Raw genomic sequence first — 25246 nt, forward strand, 5'->3', positions numbered from 1 at the left:
CACTTGACATTGAAGGAGTTTCTTTGTTTGAGGCAAAACGTATACGATTTGACTCCAATAACAATCCATTAAATCGCCCCCTTCACTCTGTCATCTGTCCCAACCAGGTCCCGACCCACAGCTTGAGAACCACTCCGTGGCCGGAACTGCTGTAGTTGTTGCTGGTGTATAACTTTATGTGCATGTGATCCAGACACAGTTCCACGTTTCCTCCCCTGCCAGAAGAAAACACACCGTCTAGTCTACACTACACACCTCAACTAACAACTATACCTGTCGGTCCCGTCACTATATAACGAACAGAAATGAAGATCACGAAGCGACCCAACATTCTGCTTACAGGTACAAAGTTAACGTTTAACAACCGTTGCAATAATCTGCATCTCCTGTAGCTCTGGTCCATATATAGCTCCGTTATTGCTATGGATCAGAGCTACATCTCCTGGTGTTATCAATGCCATGGTACGTATATGCCTGTCGAAATGTGCTCCCATGCAGTGACATCCTCCTACTGCTGTGATGGTTAGTTTGAACCAACATGTTCTAAACGTATATTCAATCATATATGTCCACCCTCGATCGGCTCAGAATCACATGGGTCCATTAAGATGTTTACTGTTTGTCGGGTCTGCTTGACTCTGCCAAATGTTATTTCCCTGACTGACACCCATAGACCCAACAACCAACGACTGCTATTTGCCATTGTTTAATTAATCTACGACACTGTAGTAACTATACAGGACTGTTTTTTGGATTCATGAGCAAACTGTAAAACAAGATCCTGCGACTCTATTGGGCCCTCCTTATACCGGTATACAGGTTTAATGTTTGTTTTTAGTTCAATGTTCGTTTTAAAAACGTCAACAACACCATTGCATCACCTAATCATAGCAACATGAGTTAGACTTTAATATATTTATTAGTGCCCCTCACTTCACAGAAGCAAATAGGTTAAAGAAAATAGCAGACCTCGATGCCGCGCTACGAGCTTGTAGTAGGACTGCTATTTTTCAATAGCTAAGGTTTGAGGCCCTGCATCAATCGTTGTGCGCGCGCGTGTGTGTGTGCGCGCGCGTGTGTGTGTGTGTGTGTGTGTGTGTGTGTGTTGTCCTCAACTATTTGAGAGGCCCTCTTTACTGTCCGATTGATTATTTTCCTTTTCTCTTGCAGGTACTCCTGGTGTAGGAAAGACAACTTTGGGCAAAGAACTTGCCCAGAGGACCGGGCTGACTTACATCAATGTAGGGGACCTCGCGCAGGAGGGTAAGCTATTACACATATCCATTATCCATATAGATCTTTGTTAAAAAATACAATTTACAATTTACAATTTAGGCATTTAGCAGACGCTCTTAATCCAGAGCGACTTACATTTAAGCAAGAACAAAAGCATGGGAATACATCACATAAAGACATTTATCATGAAACATGCGTAGCTAAGAAAGTAACAGTGGAATATCTATAATGAAACTATACATATAAGCTATACATCTATACTACTATGCTACACATATGTACTATGACGTGCTATGACTACTAGAATTGCTATCTAAGGGGGTGGGGTAAGTGCTATGGGCCATGATGGAGTCTGAAAAGGTGGGTTTTCAGACTACGGCGGAAGATTGGGAGTGATGCTGCAGTTCTGACTGCAATGGGAAGTGCATTCCACAGTTTTGGAGCCAGAAGGGAGAAGAGTTTGGGACGTGTGGAGCGTTGTCCCGGCGTTTTTAGTGAGGGTACTTCCAGCTTCCCTGCGTTGGCTGATCTGAGTGAGCGGGAGGGTTTGTAGGGTTCGATCATACTTGCAAGATATGGGGGAGCCATACCTTTGGTTGCTTTGAATGCCAGCATCAGGGTTTTGTATTCTGTGCGGGCAGCGACCGGGAGCCAGTGGAGGGAGCGGAGCAGGGGGGAGACATGTGAGAATTTTGGCTGGTTGAAGACCAAGCGAGCTGCAGCATTTTGGATCAGCTGGAGAGGCTTAAGTGCACATGCTGGTAGGCCAGTAAGGAGGGAGTTACAATAGTCAAGTTTTGACAAGACTGTTGTCTGGATTAGGAGCTGGGCTGATTCCTGGGTGAGGAACGGTCTAATTCGTCGTATGTTATAGAGTGTGAACCTACAGGATCGAGTGACAGCTGTGATGTGAGTTTTGAACGAGAGCTGACTGTCCAGGACAACACCAAGATTCCTGGCTGTTGGGACAGACGTTACCAGGGCGTTGTCTATGGAGATAGTTAGCTCCCGCATAGGGCAGGACTTAGCTGGGAAGAAGAGAAGCTCAGTCTTGTCTGGGTTCAGTTTGAGGTGGTTGGAGGACATCCACTGTGAGATGTCAGCCAGGCATGCGGTGATGCGCTCTTCCACCTGAGTGGCAGAGGGGGGGAAGGATAGAAACAGTTGTGTGTCATCGGCGTAGCAGTGATAGGATATATTGTGAGCAGAGATGATAGTGCCAAGGGATTTAGTGTACAGTGAGAAAAGGAGGGGACCAAGAACCGATCCCTGTGGGACCCCAGTTTGGAGGGTTCGGGGGGATGATAACAGACCTTTCCAGGAAACCTGGTAGGTCCGGTCGGTGAGGTAGGAAGAGAACCACTTTAGTGCCGTTCCACCGATGCCTAGATCCGCTAGGGTGTCTAGGAGCAGCTGGTGGTTCACTGTGTCAAATGCTGCCGATAGGTCTAGGACAGTGGTAACCAACCTTTTCAAGCCCAAGAGCCCATTTTATTCCCAATTGTAAGCCAAGATCTACCATTAAACGTGTTAGAAAAAACACTTGTTTTTTTGCTATTTCTGACAGGCTCAATGACTAAAGCTTAAATTAGAATAAATTCTTATAGTAAGTTATATTATCAATGTCAAATAATATTAAGACAAATGTATTAGAAAAAAAAAATATTAGGACAGGAAATACAAAAAAAATATTAGGACAGGAAATACAAATAAACTTCTTTGTTGAGTTTTTTTTAAATAAAACAAAATGCAAAGGACATGAATTGCTTTTACAGCACAATATTTTGTTTCTCATTTCAATGAATATTCACATTGGCAGATGTTCAAATGACATAGGCATAACATGACCATATATATTTGCACAGATATGGTGACATACTCTCAGGGTCAGCCCACCTTTAATGAGACTGCTGTGACTGCACTTTATCTGCAAGCGTTTTGAAATCTGGTTCATATTTAGTGATTGCCAGTCTGAGGGTGTCATTAAGATGTGAGTCAGTCATACGAGTTCATGATAGCGTCCCCGACACGTTGAATACTAAACTTATTTGTAAAGTTCGAACGCCAACTTTTAACCAAACGTGGAAGAAACACTGCACGGCTGCACGCAAATAAAGAGTGCACTCGCGCACACACATGACGGATTATTATCGATCAAAACAATCCTTAGCGTCGCTTACAAAAGCATGTGTTGCACACAGTTGCACAGCATGAATGATAAGTAATCACCGACCTGGCTGGATAAATATCAGTGGTCCATATCCATTGTGTGACCTGCTTGACGAGCAACGGTAGGCAGCCGAGTAAGTTACCAGCTTAGTAAATTAATAGTCTACTGTAGCTGTGTGTTAGATGTTCTGTCTGAAGTAGTCAAAGCCAAGGAGAATGTTACAATTTAATTCACAATCGAGCATCTTGCCCTGTATCTCCCATGATAGAACAGCAGGATAAAAAAAAACTGTGGCTTTTTGTGTCATGTTTTGACAGCGGCACTAAACATTTTGACACTTTGTCATAGTGATATTTATCCAGCCAGGTCGGTGATTAAACTGATTACGTATCATTCATGCTGTGCAACACATGTTTTTGTAAGCGACGCTAAGGATTGTTTTGATCGATAATAATCCGTCAGTGCACAGTGTTTCTCCCACGTTTGGTTAAAAGTTGGCGTTCGAACTTTACAAATAAGTTTAGTATTCAACGTGTCGGGGACGCTATCATACTGCGTTCACTCTGACGCTGTGTGCTGACTGCGAGGGAACAACAGACACACAGGACACAGCAGCACATGAGCACATAGTGCTAAAAGGGGGAGGGCCGAGGGCGGTGCGGTGGAAGCAAGGGGAACAGATCTTCAAGCTAAAATGCATCGAGCCTCTACACGTTGTTAGCTTGTAGATCTGCTCTTTTTTGCGTACGACATTCTGCTGTGTATTGGCAGTGATGGCTGGCTGCCCGTCACTTCGCGATCGACGTGAAACGTTCCCGCGAGCTACCGGTAGCTCGCGAACCCCAGGTTGGTCACCCCTGGTCTAGGAGGATCAGTACTGCAGAGTGGGAAGCAGCTTGGGCAGCATGTAGTGCTTCTGTGACTGCCAGCAGGGCAGTTTCTGTGGAGTGGGCCTTCTTAAATCCGGACTGGTTGGGATCCAGCAGGTTGTGCTGTGAGAGATGGAGAGAGAGCTGGTTGGAGACAACACGTTCAATGGTTTTAGAAATAAATGAAAGGAGTGATACCGGTCTGTAGTTCTTGACATCTGAGGGGTCAAGAGTTGGTTTCTTGAGGAGTGGTGTTACTCTGGCTGACTTGAGGGCAGATGGGACACAGCCTGAGGTTACTGAGGTGTTGATGATGGAGGTGATGAAGGGGAGCAGATCAGGTGCGATGGTCTGGAAGATTGGAGACGGGACAGGGTCAAGAGGACAGGTGGTAGGTCTAGAGGATGTCACTAGTTGTAGAACCTCGTCTGGGGAAAGAGGAGAGAAGGAGGACATGCATGGTATGTTGGGGTTAGTGTTGGTTGAGTCAGATGCCACTTTATGTGGGAGGGGAGGAAAGGAGCTGCTGATATCATCAACCTTCTTCTCGAAGTAGTTGACAAAAACCTCAGCAGTGAGGGATGCAGGTTGAGTGGGGGGAGGGGGTTTAAGGAGGGAGGAGAAAGTGGAGAAGAGCTTCCTGGGGTTAGAAGTACAGGATTGGATTTTGGTGTGGTAGAAAGAGGTCTTAGCAGTGGTTAGTGAGAGGGCGAAGGCAGAGAGGAGTGAGTGAAAGTGGGAAAGGTCATCTGGTAGCTTTGTCTTGTGCCACTTTCTTTCGGCTGCCCTTAGAGGTGTTCGTTCAGATCTGAGAGTTTCAGATAGCCAGGGAGCCGGTGGACATGAGCGAGCTGGCCTGGATGAGAGCGGGCAGTGTTGGTCGAATGCAGATGAGATAGAGGAGAGGAAGGATGAGGTTGCAGTGTCAGGTGAGAGGGAGAGGAAGGACTCCAGGGAGGGTAGAGAGGAGAGAATAGAGGATGAGAGGGAGGAGGGGTTTAGGGACTTGAGATTGCGTCGGGAGGTGACTAAAACACAGACAGAAGACAAAACAGATAGTACAAAAAGAAAGGAAATGGATAGGAAAGTTCAGAGTATTGTGCTCACTTACTGTGTACCAGAGTGCAGGTTACCAAGCAAGTGCAGAGTCAGACCGTGAGTCAGAGAGTCTGTGAAACTGGGGCCTATAAATAGGCCTGGAAAGAGATTTTCTACAAAAGTAGGTGGAGCTAATAGTTCAAATGAGCTGTTGATGGCTCAGTTGATAGCAATTAGTCCTAATGATCTCTTCAGTTTCAGAGATACAGTCTGATTAGTGTGCTAACTAAAACACAGACAGAAGACAAAACAGATAGTACAAAAAGAAAGAAAGAAAGGAAATGGATAGGAAAGTTCAGAGTATTGTGCTCACTTACTGTGTACCAGAGTGCAGGTTACCAAGCAAGTGCAGAGTCAGACCGTGAGTCAGAGAGTCTGTGAAACTGGGGCCTATAAATAGGCCTGGAAAGAGATTTTCTACAAAAGTAGGTGGAGCTAATAGTTCAAATGAGCTGTTGATGGCTCAGTTGATAGCAATTAGTCCTAATGATCTCTTCAAGATCATCATACAAGATTTTCGTTTAAAAAAACAAAGCTAAGGCTATATTTGTGACAGTAACCACTGGTATATATGTTTGTTCAGTAACAAACAGTAAAGTGTTATTTTTAGTCTGATTTATCGGTGGTGAGGTGACCACCGCAACTACTATACAGTACAACATGACGTCACGAAGCCGCGGTGAAGAGCAAACCACCGCTCTCCCCAGCCCTTCTTCTCTGTTTTTAATCACCACCGCTCCACATTATTACAGCTCCGGTGGTCACCTCACCACCAGAGCGGTGGTCACCTCACCACCAGACTACCGAAAATCCAGACTATGAATAGGCCTTAGTAAAGAGAGAAGAATATACACTTTCAGCGTATCCGTTGTTGAGTGACATTGCTGACGAACGTTGACCATGTTGATTTCTTCCCCAGGGAAACTTTTTGACGGCTTCGATGAAGAGTACCAGTGTCCCGTTCTGGACGAGGACAGGGTGAGTCACACAACGTCCCATCAGAAATCCAGAGAGCTCTGTGTCCCGACTCCCAACCTGACCATCACACGACGTCCCGTCATGATATCTAGAGTAGCGCTGTGTCCCAACCTGGGCTCTGCCCTCAACAGTGAGGTCTAGCACTGTGTCCCAACCTGGGCTCTGCCCTCAACAACAGTGAGGTCTTGTCTGATTTGGAAGCAAAACTTTAAGCAGTAGAATTTCAGGCTGCTACGCCTAGTCCTATGGGAGTGTAGTATGACTGCCTGCCTCCTAAGCTATGCCACACGCACTGCGAAAGGGCTGATTTCCACACCGCAGCAAGCGCGCTTTAACACCGCAGCCTCGAAGCGACAACAGCCGCACAATAAGACACAGTCGTTGAACCACGCACAGAGCGTTGGAAAGAACGCAAACAACGGCCGCGAGGCACGAGCTTGTACACACAAACATACATGTTACTAAAATAATAATCATAGTAATATGGGGGGGAACACAACGGAGACAGTGCTTCTTTCACCTATGCACACAACGCTTGGGGCCAGATGGGTCTGCAGAAGACACATGATGGGTTTACCAGGCTAACTTGTCATCCACTGTCTGGATGAAAGTTAAACATGCCGTCTATACAGCCATATATTCTATAGCCATATATTCTATATGGCTATAAAAACGTGCCAAAAAATTGTGCAGACATTTTGTAGAATCGTCCTCAGGTCTAAATGTGTTAAACATAAACAAAATTGTGTGCACACATTGTAAGGAAATCCAACAAATTAGGAAAGCAATCCAACATAATGGGGAAAGTAATTCAGCATACAGACTAGTAGTCATGGTGCTTTTTGTCCAGGTGGTTGATGAGCTGGAGGACAAGATGACAGACGGCGGTGTGATCGTGGACTACCACGGCTGTGACTTCTTCCCCGAGCGATGGTTCCACATCGTGTTCGTCCTGCGCACGGACAACACACACCTGTACACCCGGCTGGAGACCAGGTACTAACACTGGGTGACCACTAGGGGGCGGCAGTGGCTCAGGGGTAGAGTGACCACTAGCTTTGAACCCAGTTCAAAGCCGGGCTCCCCCAGAGTTGGTGTCGAAGTGTCCTTGAGCAAGACTCTGAACACCTAATTTCTCTTGAGAGTGGTAAAATAAAAAAAATAAACTTAATGGACCTGGTGCTCGCCGGTGAAAATATCCCAAACAGTGTTTTTGGCTATAAACAGGCAGCGCAGCGGGGCACTGTACAACAGTTGTGACTGTACCTGACGCGATTTGTGAACAAAGCAGCAGCGGCAGCATGTAAAAAAAAAAAACAAGCCCAAACTGCATTTTGGTTTATAAACAGTGGGGCACTGTACAGTTGTAGTTGTGATTTGTGCACGTACCTGGCTGTCGGGACTCGAGACTGGGAAAGCACACTGCACACTCGACACAGACACTTCACGTTATTAGCCTACAGCCTGGGACCGAGGCTACACCGAGGTAAAGAAAGAACCCTGGCTGATTCTGCTCTCTCCCTCCCATTACCAGGGGCTACTCAGGGAAGAAGCTCCAGGACAACGTTCAGTGTGAGATCTTCCAGACCATCCTGGAGGAGGCCATGGAGGCCTACAAGGAGGAGATGGTCCACCAGCTGCCCAGCAACGAGCCCGAGGACCTGGAGCGCAACCTGGAGCAGATCATCCAGTGGACGGAGCAGTGGACCAAGGACAACAACTAGACTCACTGGACTGAACTGGACTCGCTGACTGACTCCTTTTCCACCGGTGACCATATTCAGACCATCTTGCCAGCAAGGTGATGCTTCCCATAGACAGCCCATTCATCCAAACGGAAAAGTCCCCTCTAATTATATTAAACAACGTCAACATCACCAACATTGCAGCTGTAAGGAAAGCTTGAATTATCCTCTTTCAATCTGTAAAGTCTACGTGCACATTCAAAACAGGTGGTACGCATGGGCCGTTGAGTGATATTCAACTAGCGCTTCCAAACTTGAAGCTCATAAAATGTCTACGGTGGATTTTTTATGAAACAAACACTTTACAGATTGAAAGAGGATAATTCAAGCTTTCCCTACAGCTGCAATGTTGGTGATTTTGACGTTGTTTAATACAATCAGATAGGACTGTTCTTTATGGATGAATGGGCTGTCAATGGGAAGTATCACCTAGGTAGCACCTTGCTGGCAAGATGGCTGCATGTCAGTGCATCAATAATGCATACATGTCATAGGTGGGCTATGGGACAGTAGAGAAACCTGACTACCATCATCGATGGCGATTCCAAACGTTGTGGGGGGCGGGGGAACAACAGCCTTTCATTTCCTGGAAAGTTAGCATGCTGACAGAAGCCATTGGTCTTGCATCAGTATAAAAATAAATAATAATAATCATGTGTGAAATATGGGGCACTTTTTTCTTTATTTTTCTATGTTTATTTTCATGTCAAGGACCCCCAAATTGACACTAATTAGCCTGCGGACTCCCCATTTGAAAAGATTTTTTTTTTTACGGCTCTAGCAGTGATTCTCAACCCGTTTAATTTCAAGGACCCCCAGTTTGAGATGGATTAGTCTAATGGCATTTCTACCTCTGGGACCCCCAATTTATATTGTAAATTCAATGTTAATTTAACTCTGAAATGGAACAAATGGACCCGCTTGGTTCCATTTGTACACTCGGGAGTTACAAGGGTCCATTTTGGTTACAAACTATAATTTAGCTGGGGACCCCCTGGAAGTTGGAACTCCCTCAAGGACCCCACTTTGGGAACCACTGTGGTACACTACTGGTTCCAATGTGAAAGCCTGCATGTGAAACCTTATATTTGTGGGTCATGGATTGTATAAATCAACAATGTCTTCACTGAGTGTTCCAATACTTCAGAAAAGAAAAAGGATTTGTATCTACATGTAACTCCAACATTAAAGGTTATATCAAATGTCAAAATTGCTGAACATGATCAAAAAAAATGTATTGACTGATACCACTCTAGGGGGAATTGAATGATGACCTTGAATGTTTTTTGGGGCAGCGGTGTAAGGGTTAGAGCAGTGATACTCAACCTCAGGCCCGCGGGCCACATCAAGCCCGCGGGACCATTATGACTGGCCCACCAATGAAAATCTAAAAAAAAGAAAAAAAAATCTGGAAAATGAAATAAAAATAAATAAATCTGAATGAAGTTATCTTTAATTACATTATTATAAGTAATACTATTAGAGTTGTACTATTACTCGAACGAAAATAAAAGCTTGGGGGGGGGGGGAGATGCAATGCAAATGAAAGACATATACTCTGTATCCCTATTCCCTGACATAATTTTATAGCTAAACGGACAGAATTCTATTTTATTTGAATGATGAAACCCAGCTGCCATTAATAGTTGGAAATGGAAATGGCGGAAATTGCAGAAATTGTGGAAATGGAAATTGTGGAAATGGAAATTGCGGAAATGGAAATTGCGGAAATGGTAATTCGGAAATGGTGGAAATGGAAATTGCAGAAATTGAGGAAATTGAGGAAATTACGGAAATGGAAATTGCGTAAATGGAAATTGCGGAAATTGCTTTGAGCAGTTTGAGCAACTGCTCCAGTGGAGCTGATTAGTGGCCACTGGCCAACAGTATAAGACTGGTTGTACTGGTCAGCTCCCAGGTTTTAATGTGTGTGTGTTTCTATGTGCATGGGCGTTGCTGAAAATGACTAATGAGCACTTGTGCCTGGGTAAATAAAGGGTAAAAAATGTAATTTCAGGGTTAGGGTTAGCTAAATGGGGTGGGAGGCGGACTGACTGCATATAATATCAAAGGACTTCTAGCCCTTTATGAAATGATGAGGTACATTTGTGTACAGACTAGTTACATCCATAGTGCATGAAATATCTGAGTCTGTTATGTCCTCAATTGATAGAGATTTTAACTTATTCCGAAAATCGGTGGTGTCTCTCAAATAAGAGGGCAGTTTAAATATCAGGCTCTTATAATATGAAAATCAACAGAGGTTCAGTTAGAGAACCATTACCCGCCACTAGGGGTCGCCCTAGAACAGGTGTTGTACAACTCTTGTGATATACATTTATAAAGAAAGAAGTACAAATTCATGTTGTGATAACACGAATTTGTACTTCTTTCTTTCTAAATGTATATATCTGTCTAACATTTATCTTTCCATTCCAACAACAATATACAGAGAAACATGGCATATTTGGAATGGTGATTATACTCATGATTAATTATTTGTTTCTCCTCTCTTCTCTTCAGCATGGACACGATTAAATGTACATTGACTTCATTCTAATTAACAAGTGCGTTCGGAAATAGCGCACTGAGCCCACTGTGCAATGCAAATTAATAGGCGAGTGCTGCTACCACGGTACACCACCGTGTTGACAGTAAACGGTAAATAAGCAGCAGCCAGCAGCGCCCTCTACAGTCACACAGTTCTATGGTTGAACCGTTTTGGCTGTAACGTCATGCTTGTTGGCGTCTTCAGTTGCTTGGTAACGTAACCACCACCACCACCACCACCTTTTACATTAAAACAGAAAGTGTTTGTTTGGACACAACAACCTTTAGTTCTCCTTATTATACAGGTAAGACGCACAGTTCAGTTCAAAGGAGCTCTATTTGTTATTGGAAAACCTTTCAATAACAGTTGAAAATGGGCAATGCACGTAGCCTACAGTAGGCCTACAGCTGGAGGGAGTATACAGTGTTGTGTAAAAAGAGCTAGGTCACGTTGCGTCTACAGGATATAACGGATTTTTTAAACGAATAGCAGTCACAAAGATGCATTTGATGAATTGAACAAGGTGGACCCTCCCCTGTAAACAAGTGTAATGCTTAATTGGGTCGTCCACTCTCACAGTTAAGTCTTTGTATTGAGTTTGTGCTTGAAATGTACTGTAATTCTAACCCAAACTGTTAATACATTTACATATTTCAATCAGTCATTTTGGGACAAAAATATAGCAGCGTTTTTCCTCAAAACTATTTAAATAGTATACAAAATAAATGTAAAATGTGTATAAAAGTAGCAGCTAGATTAGGTTTAAACTTTTTAAATATATATTATTATATATGTCCATTAGTATTCTGCATTTGAGCCACGGACCACCATTTGATGACATTTGATTTAGCCTCTCAGACCCCGAAGCCCAAACTAAAGAATATTGTAGATTGTGTCCACAATTCCATGCTGTATTCATGTTAGGCATTACAATAACAAACGGTCAAAATAACAATTATTCTATATTCTCTAATTGTGTAGACTTCTTGTAAATTATCTAATTCTCATTTTTAACAATAGGCTATAGTAGCCTATAACTCTTTAACTCTTGTTGTGAGTACAAGCTCACAACACGTCGCAAAAGTGACACATGTGATCTTGTAGATCGGCTATTTTCAAATGGCCAGAGTATGGGCTGAAGTGGTTAATATGTATGTATGTTTTATTTGACAAATTAACTACAAAGTATACTAAGGTTTTCAAATATTTGAATATGTTGAAAAAAGTACAATATATTTGCCTCTGAGATGTAGTGGAGTAGAAGTAAAAATATTGAATATTTGAAGTACTCAAAACAAAAAACAAAACAAAAAACAGTTAAGTAGGCCTAGTACAGACTATTAATTAAATAAAGGCTATTCAATGTTTTACTGCTTTTTGTGATGTTCTGACAGGGCGGGGGTATTCGAGCAAGTGGCTAAATATGTATTTATTTAAACGGTAATTTCTTTATTATTATTTACTAAAGTCCTACTAGACTTCAGGAAATTACGATCTTTTGTAATTTGTGATCTTTAGATTTTTTAGTGTGTGTGCGTGCGTGTGTGTGTGTGTGTGCGTGCGTGCGTGAAGGTAAAGATGTCTCACTCAGCGGTGAAGTCGCGGGGCGGGGACAGACAGGGCCGGGCGTCACGCAGCCCCCAGGGCCCCCCCGCCTCCACCACGCGGCCCCTCCTCCTCCCGGAGCCAGTGGACATGGTGGAGGATCAAGCTGTGGTCCGCGGCCCCCTCACAGAGGCCCAGTGGAGCCTCATGGTGGTCCGCGAGGAGGCGGAGGACGCAGTTGGAGAGCTGGTGGAGACACTGCTGGGGAACATGCTGCAGAGATGCTCCCAGAGCTACACTCAGACACAGGTATCCGGCTCGAAGGACCACCTGTTTTAAGTGACAAACTAGTGTTAACTCCTTTAGGGCCATCTAGTGTGAGCATGCGCACACCTAAGAAATGCCGCCCGTCTGCTCCCACTCTACGGAGCTTGTTTCGCTTCCGGGTTATTCAGGAAGGTGGGGGCCTTTGTGAGGATCACAACACCACTCGCATTAGCTCACAGCCTTTAGCTAGCAGTACAACCAGTTACACTTTCTCAGCGATGCGGTACAAACTCACAAATGATTTACGATCGTCGGGTGCCCACCATGGACAGCTCTCGAACCTTTGGAGATACAGCGCTTTGGAAATCCTATTATAATGGAGGTTCAACGGAGCTGGATTTTAAAATCCCATCGCTGATGGGGACGGGGGCTCTCCATACTAACCGGAGAAATGCAAAAAGGTAAACGGACGGACGGCGCTTTTCATGGAGTATACGAATGTCTACGAACATACGCGTAGATAGCACCAGTACGTAGGTACCATTAGCCTAGCTATTAGCCTAGCTACGTTTATAAACGTAGATGGCACAGAAAAAGTTTATGGTGTTCAGGTGGGGTGGTCGTCGCCACACGGTGTCTGCGCTATACACCCAATCACAGGTATACATTATAGAGAGATGTTCCCATAGCTGGAGAGATGTTCCTATAGCTTGGATAGATGTTCCCATAGCAACACCAAGCTGGGCATAGGAGGGGCTTATAGTGCCCATCCAAAATCCAAGTACTTTTCCCCAACACTGCCATCTCTCCTATACAGCTGCGTCCTTTCTGTGTCCGCTGGACCAGGGATCGTGTTCTGGGTCTGCTGGAGTGGAGCTTCCTACACCACGAGGCCCAGGGCGGAGGAGAGGCTCTAGGAGACCTCCACCACGAGGCCCAGGGCGGAGGAGAGGCTCTGGGAGACCTCCACCACGAGGCCCAGGACGGAGGAGAGGCTCTGGGAGACCATGAAGACCCCGAGCCTCCGCCAGGGACCATCGACTCCTGGGCCCAAGGATGTGTCCCTGTGGTGCACCCCAACCCCCCCACTCTAAAACAGGTAAACACTGGTGTATGACTGACGTATGGCCATTTGAAGTTTTAAACACTGCAGCCAAGCAGCGAGTCACTTGCAGCAGCCTGCAGGTCCACTGTGTGTCTTTTCATCCCTGTGTGTGAGCTAGCTTGTCTTCGGGAGGTTAGGGTAAACTAAAGCAATGGAGACACATGGAACTCTCAGCTGATTTGTCTCATTGTTATGTTTTTACTCTTGATTTCCACAGGATGGTCCAGCCGTCCCGGTCGCTTCGCAGGCAGACCAGCATCGACAGCCTGTTGTTAGCATCTCTGTGGGGCCGCGAGGACAGACAGACCAGCGCGTTACCATGTCTGTGGCGCCGCGGGGACAGACAGACCAGCACGTTAGCATCTTTGTGGAGCCGCGAGGGCAGACAGACCACAGCACCGACAGGGTGCTGATGACACCCACCCCCCCACCCAAACGGGATGGGCGGCCACGGATGAGACGACAGATTCTCTCGACCCGCGGAACTGTGACGAGACCCTCCCTCAGTGGTGGAAAAAGTGCTCAAATTTACTTGAGTAAAAGTGTCAACACTGCAATATAGTAATACTCTGTTCATTATGAAAAATGTTGTTTTCAAGATGTCAAATGTATAAAATATATGTATGAAAATAGCAGATCTACAAGACTACTACGTAGAGTGTGATTTAGGACTAAACAGGTTAACAATTTGGTCAACACAATGACACACATACAATGTTAAAAATCAGACCTGTCTGAATTGAGTGGTGCAACAGCGCCCCCTGGTGGTACTCTAAACATACATAGGGACAGACACAGGGACGGACCAGTAAGACGCGCAAACGCGGGAAGCGAACGCAGCTCGTACCATACAAGTTGGACCACGCCATCACACTGATGTCACCATGACTCAGCCAAATCACTCAGCTCCATATATGGGCACAAAATGCAGCCAAATCACTCAGCTCCATATATGGGCACAAAAGCAGGACACACACACACACACACAGACAGACATGATCTGCTAGGTCTCATAGTAAGTGCTCACTGCGTTCGCAACAAAGCTGGGCATTGGAGTGGCCTCACCCTATGGTTGCACCACTCAAAAACTAGACTACAATGTTTAAAAACAAGAAAAAATAAAATACAATAGCTGATCTATGTTGGTGTACTAAAAACTAAAGTGACAATGTGGCAGTCACACCTCAAATAGTGCCACCTTCTTAAACAAATGGCTTAAGTCAGCTCTTCATGACCACCTCTGGTAAAATCGTCAAAGTCCAAATTGAAAAGGATCATGCCTTTTAGTAAAATGGCCTATTATGTCAAGAGTGTGTAAAATAGGCATTATTTTGTCCTAAGTCAATGGTTTTGTGACGTGATCAGTAAGTCAGTAAGTAAATTGGCCTAAGTCTAATGTTTAATCATATTAAATTATATTTAATTCTCCCATGTTACATACTGACAGTGTTATTTTATAGTATGATAGTCATGATCTTTTATGAAAGTGTTTGGTGAAATTATTAAAAAATATAGTTTTGAGAAGATTATTTTTTTATAAGTAGGCCGTTTAGTTTATGAAGACGATGATATAAAAGCTCAGATAAATCAGATAAAACATTACATAATCGCCTAATCGTATAGTAGAATAATCGTCAATAGTTTCCATATTGGAAAAAAATAACAGATCTACAAGCTTACACTTTGACGTGCTGTAGAACATGTTTTTTTTAAATTATCATTATTAAATGGGTCAAGGATTTATTTGTATATTGTATTTTATGTGTCATATCTGCACTGTGCAATTTGTGTTCTAAAAGGCAGAAATAGAAATGATCAACGTGTATCACTCCATTATAAATAAATAAATACTGTGAGCATGCAGGCATGAAATAAACCGTTTTTTGGTGGCCAATTGTTTTTGTTTGTTTTACTTTTTTTATACACCTCAAGTCAAAATTAACAAATGAGTTCGTTTCATATGACACAGAGTTTGAAGTTACCCTTACCTTTTTTGCAGTGAAATCTACATTCTTTAATATATTGTCCTTTGGTTCTATAAATCCATAACACTGGTGTATGTGTGTGTGTGTGTGTGTGTGTGTGTGTGTGTGCGCGCGCGCGCACGTGCATGTGCACCCCTCCCCCAAATAAAGACACACTGGTCCCGTCCCTCCCCGCCCGTTGTGTCGAAATAAAACACAAATAAAAACACAAGATCCACAAGGTGATAATATAATTAATAATAATAACAATACATTGATTTCTGTCGACTTCCAGACGTCAAAGGAAAAAAAAGAAAAAAAACAACAACCAAGAAAGTAGAAAAAAGGGAAAGACTTGAAGAGAAACGATGGAACAATATAAGCCACAAAGCAACCCAGAGCGTTTATATATATGTATATATTTATAAAATCACATGTTCAGAATGAGAAGAGATACTTTGGAATGGCTACAGCCTCACTCGCACACGCCACATTCAATTTATATATTATCTTAACTTCATTTAAACTTATAATCGTTGATAACGACCCCCCCCCCCCCCAACCAATCAACCAACCAACACCCACCCCCCCTCCCCTCCCCTCAACACGCACGTGAGCACGCACCCATGTGCGCGCACACGCACACACACACACACACACACACAGTCCCTAAAAACAAAATAAATAGGAAAACATGGGATTTGATTGGTCCATGAGGTATAATGTAAAATTGTAAAGAAAGAAAGAACGCACGCAGGTATGGAACAAGTCCTGGTTCAACACATTGCCGTTAGAAGCCCTCCCGCCCTCATCCCCCCCTCTGTATACGCCCTCCCCCCTCTGTATACGCCCTCATCCCCCCTCTGTATACGCCCTCCCCCCTCTGTATACGCCCTCATCCCCCCCTCTGTATACGCCCTCATCCCCCCCTCTGTATACGCCCTGCCGCCCTCTGTATACGCCCTCATCCCCCCCTCTGTATACGCCCTCATCCCCCCCTCTGTATACGCCCTCATCCCGCCCTCTGTATACGCCCTCCCCCCTCTGTATACGCCCTCATCCCGCCCTCTGTATACGCCCTCATCCCGCCCTCTGTATACGCCCTCATCCCCCCCTCTGTATACGCCCTCATCCCGCCCTCTGTATACGCCCTCCCCCCTCTGTATACGCCCTCCCCCCTCTGTATACGCCCTCATCCCTCTGATTTTAGTTTTAATAGTTTTAATTTGGTTTCAGGCACAATTTTGTCACCTGGAATGGTTTAGTGTTAGTCTGGTTTTAGTCGACAAAATATCGTAAGATTTTAGTCGACTAAATCTACAGTTGATTTAGTCGATAAATTTTTATTTTGGTGGGCCTTGATGCCGTCGTAATGACTGTTTTTACGCTGCGACGCGTTGAGCTTGTAGATCGGCTATTTTCAGCATGCAACCAAGTGTAAAATGACTTATACTGGATCTCTTGTTCACTAATCCCTTTCTGACATTTTAGTCTAGTTTTTATTTGTTGACGAAATTGTCAGTATATTTAGTCATAGTTTTAGTCATCATGGCTTAGTTTTTATGTAGTTTTTGTCAGTGAAAAAAAGGTAGTCGACGAACATTTTTCGCCATAGTATTAGTCGACGAAAACAACACTGCCTCCCGCCCTGTAACAAAAAACCCACCAATTTTGGGTGTACACTGCGTTGATAAATAAGGGCTCAAAACTCTCGTATTCTTCTTCCAGGCTAGCCTGGATCCAGCCCAAAGACCGCGCCCACTATCTGAGTGGACTGCGACTTCAAGAGAGCTTCAGTCTGATAATCAGGCTACTTCCAGGCTACGTTTTGGAGCAAAATAAGCTTGACTTGTGGCTCGTTTCTATAAATCGGTGAATTAAATAACAATTGCGGGACAACGTTACATAGTGATTATTCACCTCCGAGTGTTTCTCAGATTCCGAGTAAAGCGGCTTTTCAAAAAAAGACGTTTAACATTGCAGCGAGCGGTGGCGGTTCTGGAGTATTAAATTCAGCCACCAGATGGCAGTGTTGGCGGTGAAGGAGTTCTAATAATAATAATAATAATAAAAAAAAGAATAGCTCAAATTTACATAGCAATTTTCTACGTCCCCAAAGCGCTTCACACATTCCCTGCCTTTGACGGAGATGTCCGTCATGTGGTCTTCATTCTCAGTGGTTCAGACAGATGGCGCTCTTCCATCCAGAAATAAATAAATGCATTTATCTCAGAGTCTTTTCCCAGAATTGTGTTATATTATATTGTATATCCAACGGGAGGAAAGAAAGAAAAAAATCAAGGAAAAAAGAAAAACTTTATTTTAAGAGGAAATGCAAAACCTTTGCATGGAGTCCTCTCGTAGGTCGCTACATTAACCCATTCAGGACGGGAACCCCTATTGGTGTTTTAAGCATTAAAATTATACTTTTAGATATTAAATAATAGCAGTGCTACAAGCTTGCAGATCTGCTATTTTTGAAAAGTCTTAATATATATTCTGTCAGAGCGAAAGTTTTTAACTCAAATCTTTGCTTCTGGTGGGGTGGGGGGGCCGCCTGGAACAACATATTTTCAGATGGGGGTCGGTGGCCAATTACATATAATGCTGGGGGTCCTTGACATGAAATAGTTAGAGGAACACTGACATAGAAACATAGGCTTTTCAGAAAACTGTCAGGATTTAGAAGACATTTGTAGAATCGAGCTCAGGTGTGAATGGGTCAAACACCATGTGATCATTTCATTAGTTATCATTAACCCATTCTGGGCAGGAACCCTTTTTAGTGTTTTAAGCATTATGTCATACTTCAGATCTACAAGCTCATAGCAGTGCCGCGCTATGAGCTTGTAGGTCTGCTATTTTTGAAAATGTGGCGCAAATCTTTGAATATACGGTATATTCTTGCCGAGCAAACATTTTTAACTCAAATCTTTGCTTCTGGGGGGTCCCTGGAACTACATATTTTCAGATGGGGGTCGGCGGCCAAGTACATATATTGTTGGGGTTCCTTGACATTGAGAACGACTGACACAGAAACATGGGTCTTCTCTCTCAGTGAACTCAAAGTCCCATGAGCCTCGGGGGCAACGAACGCACCCAAATGTGGCGTGGGAGCGCTAAACCAATCAGTGGCGGAGGGGCGTCGCTCCAATAAACCAATAAAACAAAAAACAATCCAATGGGGAGCCAGCGTCCGTTTTGACCCTGCCCCTCTATGCCCGGGAACGGGGAGGCGCATTCTTTCAGTTTGTCTGTGATTGTCTCTGACACGTCACCCTCTGGTGACGTTTGGAACTGCAGGCAAGCCAGAGAGAGATACAGAGAGAGAGATAGTTACAGTGCTAGAGAGAGAGAGAGAGAGAGAGAGAGAACAAGTCTTTTCCCTTCACTGTAGAAGGAATTATAGGAAGGAGGGACAACATCAAATAATGTAGGAAAGGTGTGTGTGTGTGTGTGTGTGTGTGTGTGTGTGTGCCAAATAATGTAGGAAAGGTGTGTGAGTGTGTGTGTGCCTGTGCATGTGGGTGTGAGTGTGTGTGTGTGCCTGTGTGTGTGTGTGTGCCTGTGCGTGTGCATGTGGGCGTGAGTGTGTGTGTGTGTGCGTGCAGAGGTGCCGATCTAGGGGTTGGTCTGGTTGGTCAGGGCAGCCTTGACGAGACTAGTTCATTCAAAACCCTTAACGCTCAGGTCAGACTGACCATAGATCAGCACCTCTGCGTGTGCATTTGTGCGTGCGTGCGTGTTCCTGTGTGTGTGTGTGTGTGTGTGTGTGTGTGTGTGTGTGCATGTGCGTTCCTGTGTGTGTAGACAGACACCTCTCAGAGGGTCACAGCTCTCTCTTTAAGGCTCAATGTGAGCTCAGTCCTGTCCTGGTGGCCCGGCCTCTAGTCCGCCCCGCTCCACTCCGCTCCACTCCGCCCAGCTCCGCTCCACTCCGGTGGACCTGCCGTCCAGGTTTCAGTTAGAACAGGGCCTTGGATCCCTGGTTCTCGAACTCGGACCAGGCGTCGCTGAGTTCCATGAAGATCATCTTAGCGTACTGCTCATAGGGCTGACCTGTGGCCTGGAGCACGCACACACACACACACACACACACACAGTGTTAGCATACTGCTCATAGGGCTGCCCTGTGGCCTGGAGCACGCACACACACACACACACAGTGTTAGCGTACTGCTCATAGGGCTGACCTGTGGCCTGGAGCACGCACACACACACACACAGTGTTAGCGTACTGCTCATAGGGCTGACCTGTGGCCTGGAGCACGCACACACACACACACAGTGTTAGCATACTGCTCATAGGGCTGACCTGTGGCCTGGAGCGCGCACACACACACACACACACACACACACACACACACACACACACACACACACACACACACACACACACACACACACACACACACACACACACACACACACACACACACACACACACACACACACACACACACACACACACACACACACACACACACACACACACACACACACACACACACACACACACACACACACACACACAGCTCATATAGGGCTGACCTGTGGCCTGGAGCACGCACACACACACAAATGGTAAATCGCGCATTTATATAGCGCCTTTATCCAAGGCGCTTTACATAGATTGTGCATTACATTCACCCATTCACACACACGGATGGCGGAAGAAACCATGCAAGGCACCAACCAGCACATCAGGAGCAATTAGGGGTTCAGAGTCTTGCTCAAAGACACTTCGACACTAACTCTGGGGGAGCCCCCGGGTTCGAACTGGCAACCTTGCGGTTACCATCCAGCCACTCTACCCCTGAGCGACCGCCACACACACACACACACACACACACACACACAGTGTTAGCATTATGCGCTGTCAATCAAGCGCCGGGAACAGCCGGGGCCGCCTAGAATGATTATTATGGCCACTCAAAGTGGCTACTGGCCAATCACAGCACGTCTTGCACAAGTGCACTGGCCATCGTGGCCAATCACAGCGCGTCCTTACTCAAAAGGGGGAGAATTCCATGCTGCTTTCTGCTGGGAGCCTGGGAGGAGGGCGGTTGACAGGAGGACAGGAGTTTACTAGAGAAAAGCTGACACAAATAGTTTCGTCTCCTCCGTTTCAGATAGCAAACTACCGTAGTCCCCGGTGTAAAAGGGCATGCTTTGGATGCTTTACACTGTTCCCATTTGCCGCTGTGCTTGTGTTTGTTTTCTGGGTGCTGGAGCAGCATGGTTGCTCGTGTGCGATGCCGTCTCTCACAGCCTAGGCACCGGCCACCGACTTTTTACGGGCACTAAGGTTTTAGTTCCGACATAGTGGAGTGGGAAGAGTTTAAAGCATTGCGGACTGGCACTGCTGCTGCCCAACATGAACACCGTGTCTCGACATACTGTCCCTTATTATCGTAAAGTCGGGTTAGTGTACGCTGTTTATTTTTGCACCGAGGAGCCATGTGTGTCTGACTGTCTGACTACGTCGCCTCAGCTAAAAACAAAAGGGAAGCCTGATGTATGCTTCGCCGTACGATGTGTCGCATGGCGTTGTGAGCTAGTAGATTGGTTATATAAATACAAAACAATAAAAAATCTAAATATTGCTTTGATGCTCATATTATCCTTCAGGAAGTATTAAGTTGTTTTTATTAGAATATGCATTCCATAGGGCTGGATCACACATGGACCTAGATTTTAATAATGGGCTGAATCTACAACAAGGGCCATTCTAGGGCTAAATCTAGAGTTGCAATACCCTCCATTGACTCCCCACTCATCAATACCCTCCATTGACTCCCCACTCATCAATACCCTCCATTGACTCCCCACTCATCAATACCCTCCATTGACTCCCCACTCATCCAATAAATATCCTTTTGCTATAAGTTATTCATCCCTCTTTTATCCATCCGGCGAGACGGGTCGCCGCATTTTAGGAGCACCAAGAAACTCCTCCAGGTGCTCCTCTGAGTACTAGAAACTCCTCCAGGTGCTCCTCTGAGTACTAGAAACTCCTCCAGGTGCTCCTCTGAGTACTAGAAACTCCTCCAGGTGCTCCTCTGAGTACTAGAAACTCCTCCAGGTGCTCCTCTGAGTACTAGAAACTCCTCCAGGTGCTCCTCTGAGGACTAGAAACTCCTCCAGGTGCTCCTCTGAGTACTAGAAACTCCTCCAGGTGCTCCTCTGAGTACTAGAAACTCCTCCAGGTGCTCCTCTGAGTACTAGAAACTCCTCCAGGTGCTCCTCTGAGTACTAGAAACTCCTCCAGGTGCTCCTCTGAGTACTAGAAACTCCTCCAGGTGCTCCTCTGAGTACTAGAAACTCCTCCAGGTGCTCCTCTGAGGACTAGAAACTCCTCCAGGTGCTCCTCTGAGTACTAGAAACTCCTCCAGGTGCTCCTCTGAGTACTAGACCAAAAAAGTTGTGTGCAGCCCTGACTATGTGTGTGTGCTATAGAGCGTCGCAGTCCCGCCCCCCTACCATGGCCCAGGAGATGATTCCCCGTTCATTTTCCTCATAGACATTTCAAAAAGCATTTATTTAAAGACCTTTTAAGCCTCGTACAAAGCCAACTCGAGGTGTGACAAATCATGACAACAAACACACAATTTTTCAGGCCGAACAAATAATTAGAAGAGAAGAAGAAAACGGCACTTTTCTTTGTTTGTTTTTTTTGTAATTATTTGTTTGGTCCAAAATCCAAAATCCATTATGGCTGTCCTGACGCCCCTACCTTGTCGGGGTGCACCACCAGCGCAGCCTTGCGGTAGAACTTCTTGACCTGGTCGGGGGTGATGAGGTCGGCCATGCCCACAGGCCGCCAGCGCGTCTCCCCCTCCCACAGCACCGTGTGCAGCGTGGAGAGCAGCGCCCGGATGTTACGCTCCTTCCCCTCGATCCAGTCAAAGATCTGAACGCACACACATTACACACACACACACACACACACACACACCCATTAACCCATTTATACCGTACGACGTGTGGGAACGTCATAACTAATCCAACCGACGGGTTGCTAGGACGTGTACACTGTGCACACGTCCTAGCGCATATATATCATCAATATCAAACGAGAGAAAAATATTCTGAATTATTTTCTTTTTTTGGACTTGGCCTCTCCTTCTGCACCATACTCCTTGGTCTTTCACGCGCGCACGCTGCCGTTCACTTCCCTGTTTACCGCTCAGAAAGAGGCTCAGCATGCGTAATCTAAGGAGCTCTCCGTGGTTTTGACCAGATGGATATACTAAGCTCTTCATTTCAGACTTCAACATGCCTCTCGTTCAAAATATGAAGCGAGCGATCATCAGCGACTTTAGGTAAGCAAGAATATGTCTCCCGGTTTTTGTCCGGAACGGAAGGGGGGGTGGAGGGGGGGCTTACAGAGTAAAAGAGGCCATATCTGGGCGGCACCCCGAGCCTCTATTTTGAAAGAAATCCTGATTGTGATTAAAACCCTGATTGTGTTAAAACCCATTTAGACCCGAGGACGATTCTACAAAATTTCTTCTAAATCCTAACAGTTTTCTGGAGAATTAAAAACCCATGTTTCCCCCCATGTCAGTTGTTCTCAAACTATTTCATGTCAAGGACCCCCAGAATTATATGTATGTGAATATAAGATATTCAAAGATTTGCGGCAGTTTCACAATTTGTCGAAAATAGCAGATCTACAGGCTCGTAGTGCTGCACTCAGTGCCGCGCTATGAGCTTGTAGATCTGCTATTTGTCAATAGCTAAAGCATAACATAATGCTTTAAAACACCAAAAGGGATTCCCTGGGGGGGGGAGGTAGTTCCAGAGGGTCTACAGATCTAACTACCCGTAGTTTCAGAGGGTCTACAGATCTAACTACCTGTAGTTTCAGAGGGTCTACAGATCTAACTACCTGTAGTTTCAGAGGGTCCGTGTCTCGACAGATCTCCTGTCTCCTCATCTCGGCTATCGTTCGTGGCTCCTTGCGATCCGTCCGGGACGAGAAACCCTGAGTGGAGAGCAGGTCGCCGAAGTCATCCTGCTTCACCTTGGTCTTGGTGCCTGGGTCAACACACACACACAAACACACACACACACACACACAGAGTGCAAGACATTAGAGTTCCCTTCTCTTCTTTACAGAGAAAAAGCGGCCATATCTTCCCAGCACCCTGAGCTTCTATTTTGAAAGAAATCCCGGCGCTGATTGAGCTTTTTTATTGAGAAAACTCTGCCATATCTGATGCTGGTGCATCCGTTGTGTTAAGAAGACACTCTCGTCTTTCATTTGAGATATGTGGAGTTTACATCGACATTCTGTGGATCTTCAAAGATTAGTAAAAACACGCGGGCACACGCACACACACACAAAAAAACTGCGATAGGTTACATGTAGAAAAACTCTTGGCAGTTACCGAGTTCGTGAGATTAACCCATTTAGACCTGAGGACAATTCTAGAAATGTCTTCTAAATCCTGACAGTTTTCTGAAAAACCCTATGTTTCTATTCAGTGGTTCTCAAACATTTTCATGTCAAGGACCCCCAAATATCTGAAAATATGTTGTTCCAAGGACCTCACCAGAAGCAATGATTTGAGTTAAAACGCTCTGAAAGAATATATATTCAAAGATTTGCGCCACATTTTCACAATTTTTCAAAAATAGTTCAAAGCGCGGTACTCGGTGCCGCGCTATGAGCTTGTAGATCTGTTATTTTTCAATGGCTAAAGTATAACATAATGTTTAAACACCAAAAGGGGTTCCCGCCCTGAATGGGTAAAAAAACATTCTCTCTCTCTTACCGAATCCAGGCGCTCGCACGCCCCTCTCCTCCCGCCCTCCGATGACGCTGGAGAAGCTCAGGTTGTAGTTGGGCTTGGCGGCCCCGCCCCCGGCCTGCGAGGATGACGAGGAAGAGGACGATGAAGAGGACGAGGACGGTGGAGGTGGCGGCGGCGCTTTGGGCGCCGAGCCGGGGTGGTGGTGATTCGCCGAGCCGGAAACCCAGGGTTTTCCTCCAGGAGGAGGAGGAGGCTTGGAGCCGAAAGAGAAACTAGCGCTGGACGAGCCTGCAGGAGAACAACACAGAGAGAGAGAGGTTTAAACCAGCACTGGACGAGCCTGCAGGAGAACAACACAGAGAGAGAGAGAGGTTTAAACCAGCGCTGGACGAGCCTGCAGGAGAACAACACAGAGAGAGAGAGGTTTAAACCAGCGCTGGACGAGCCTGCAGGAGAACAACACAGAGAGAGAGAGAGAGGTTTAAACCAGCGCTGGACGAGCCTGCAGGAGAACAACACAGAGAGAGAGAGAGGTTTAAACCAGCGCTGGACGAGCCTGCAGGAGAACAACACAGAGAGAGAGAGAGGTTTAAACCAGCGCTGGACGAGCCTGCAGGAGAACAACACAGAGAGAGAGAGAGGTTTAAACCAGCGCTGGACGAGCCTGCAGGAGAACAACACAGAGAGAGAGGTTTAAACCAGCGCTGGACGAGCCTGCAGGAGAACAACACAGAGAGAGAGAGGTTTAAACCAGCGCTGGACGAGCCTGCAGGAGAACAACACAGAGAGAGAGAGGTTTAAACCAGCGCTGGACGAGCCTGCAGGAGAACAACACAGAGAGAGAGAGAGGTTTAAACCAGCGCTGGACGAGCCTGCAGGAGAACAACACAGAGAGAGAGAGAGGTTTAAACCAGCGCTGGACGAGCCTGCAGGAGAACAACACAGAGAGAGAGAGA

The 25246-nt window shown here is 45.6% G+C and overlaps 3 protein-coding genes across 3 annotated transcripts in view; 2 read left to right on the plus strand and 1 right to left on the minus strand.

The window, feature by feature from the left end:
- Nucleotides 1-194: 194 nt before the first annotated feature.
- ak6 (adenylate kinase 6) lies at nt 195-9306 on the plus strand. Its single transcript, XM_080794578.1, has 5 exons — nt 195-342; nt 1171-1263; nt 6293-6351; nt 7202-7347; nt 7886-9306. Exons 1-5 carry the CDS (start codon nt 306-308, stop codon nt 8073-8075), a joined length of 525 nt encoding a protein of 174 aa, XP_080650704.1. The 5' UTR covers nt 195-305; the 3' UTR covers nt 8076-9306.
- Nucleotides 9307-12575: 3269 nt separating this feature from the next.
- Nucleotides 12576-13968, plus strand: c20h2orf81 (chromosome 20 C2orf81 homolog; the record flags this gene model as incomplete). Its single annotated transcript, XM_080794573.1, has 2 exons — nt 12576-12651; nt 13242-13968. 2 exons carry the CDS (start codon nt 12576-12578, stop codon nt 13574-13576), a joined length of 411 nt encoding a protein of 136 aa, XP_080650699.1. The 3' UTR covers nt 13577-13968.
- A 3075-nt stretch (nt 13969-17043) lies between these two features.
- gak (cyclin G associated kinase) overlaps nt 17044-25246 on the minus strand; it is a 44950-nt gene continuing 36747 nt past the window's right edge. The window contains exons 26-29 of the mRNA XM_080794581.1: nt 24312-24578; nt 23423-23571; nt 22265-22441; nt 17044-19594 (exon numbers count right to left, since the gene is read on the minus strand). Coding sequence (XP_080650707.1) covers nt 19493-19594; nt 22265-22441; nt 23423-23571; nt 24312-24578 — 695 coding nt within the window. The 3' untranslated portion in view covers nt 17044-19492. The remainder of the gene's footprint in view (nt 19595-22264; nt 22442-23422; nt 23572-24311; nt 24579-25246) is intronic.

The sequence above is a fragment of the Protomyctophum bolini genome (genome assembly GCF_963924005.1).
Source record: "Protomyctophum bolini genome assembly, contig: SCAFFOLD_57, whole genome shotgun sequence".
Taxonomy (NCBI): domain Eukaryota; kingdom Metazoa; phylum Chordata; class Actinopteri; order Myctophiformes; family Myctophidae; genus Protomyctophum; species Protomyctophum bolini.

Excerpts from the sequence above, each read along its gene's own strand:
- ak6 (XM_080794578.1), top strand. The coding sequence starts at position 306 with ATGAAGATCACGAAGCGACCCAACATTCTGCTTACAG. Across the intron at positions 1,264-6,292 it reads AGGGGACCTCGCGCAGGAGG|GGAAACTTTTTGACGGCTTC; the intron begins GTAAGCTATTAC and ends TTTCTTCCCCAG. Across the intron at positions 7,348-7,885 it reads TACACCCGGCTGGAGACCAG|GGGCTACTCAGGGAAGAAGC; the intron begins GTACTAACACTG and ends TCCCATTACCAG.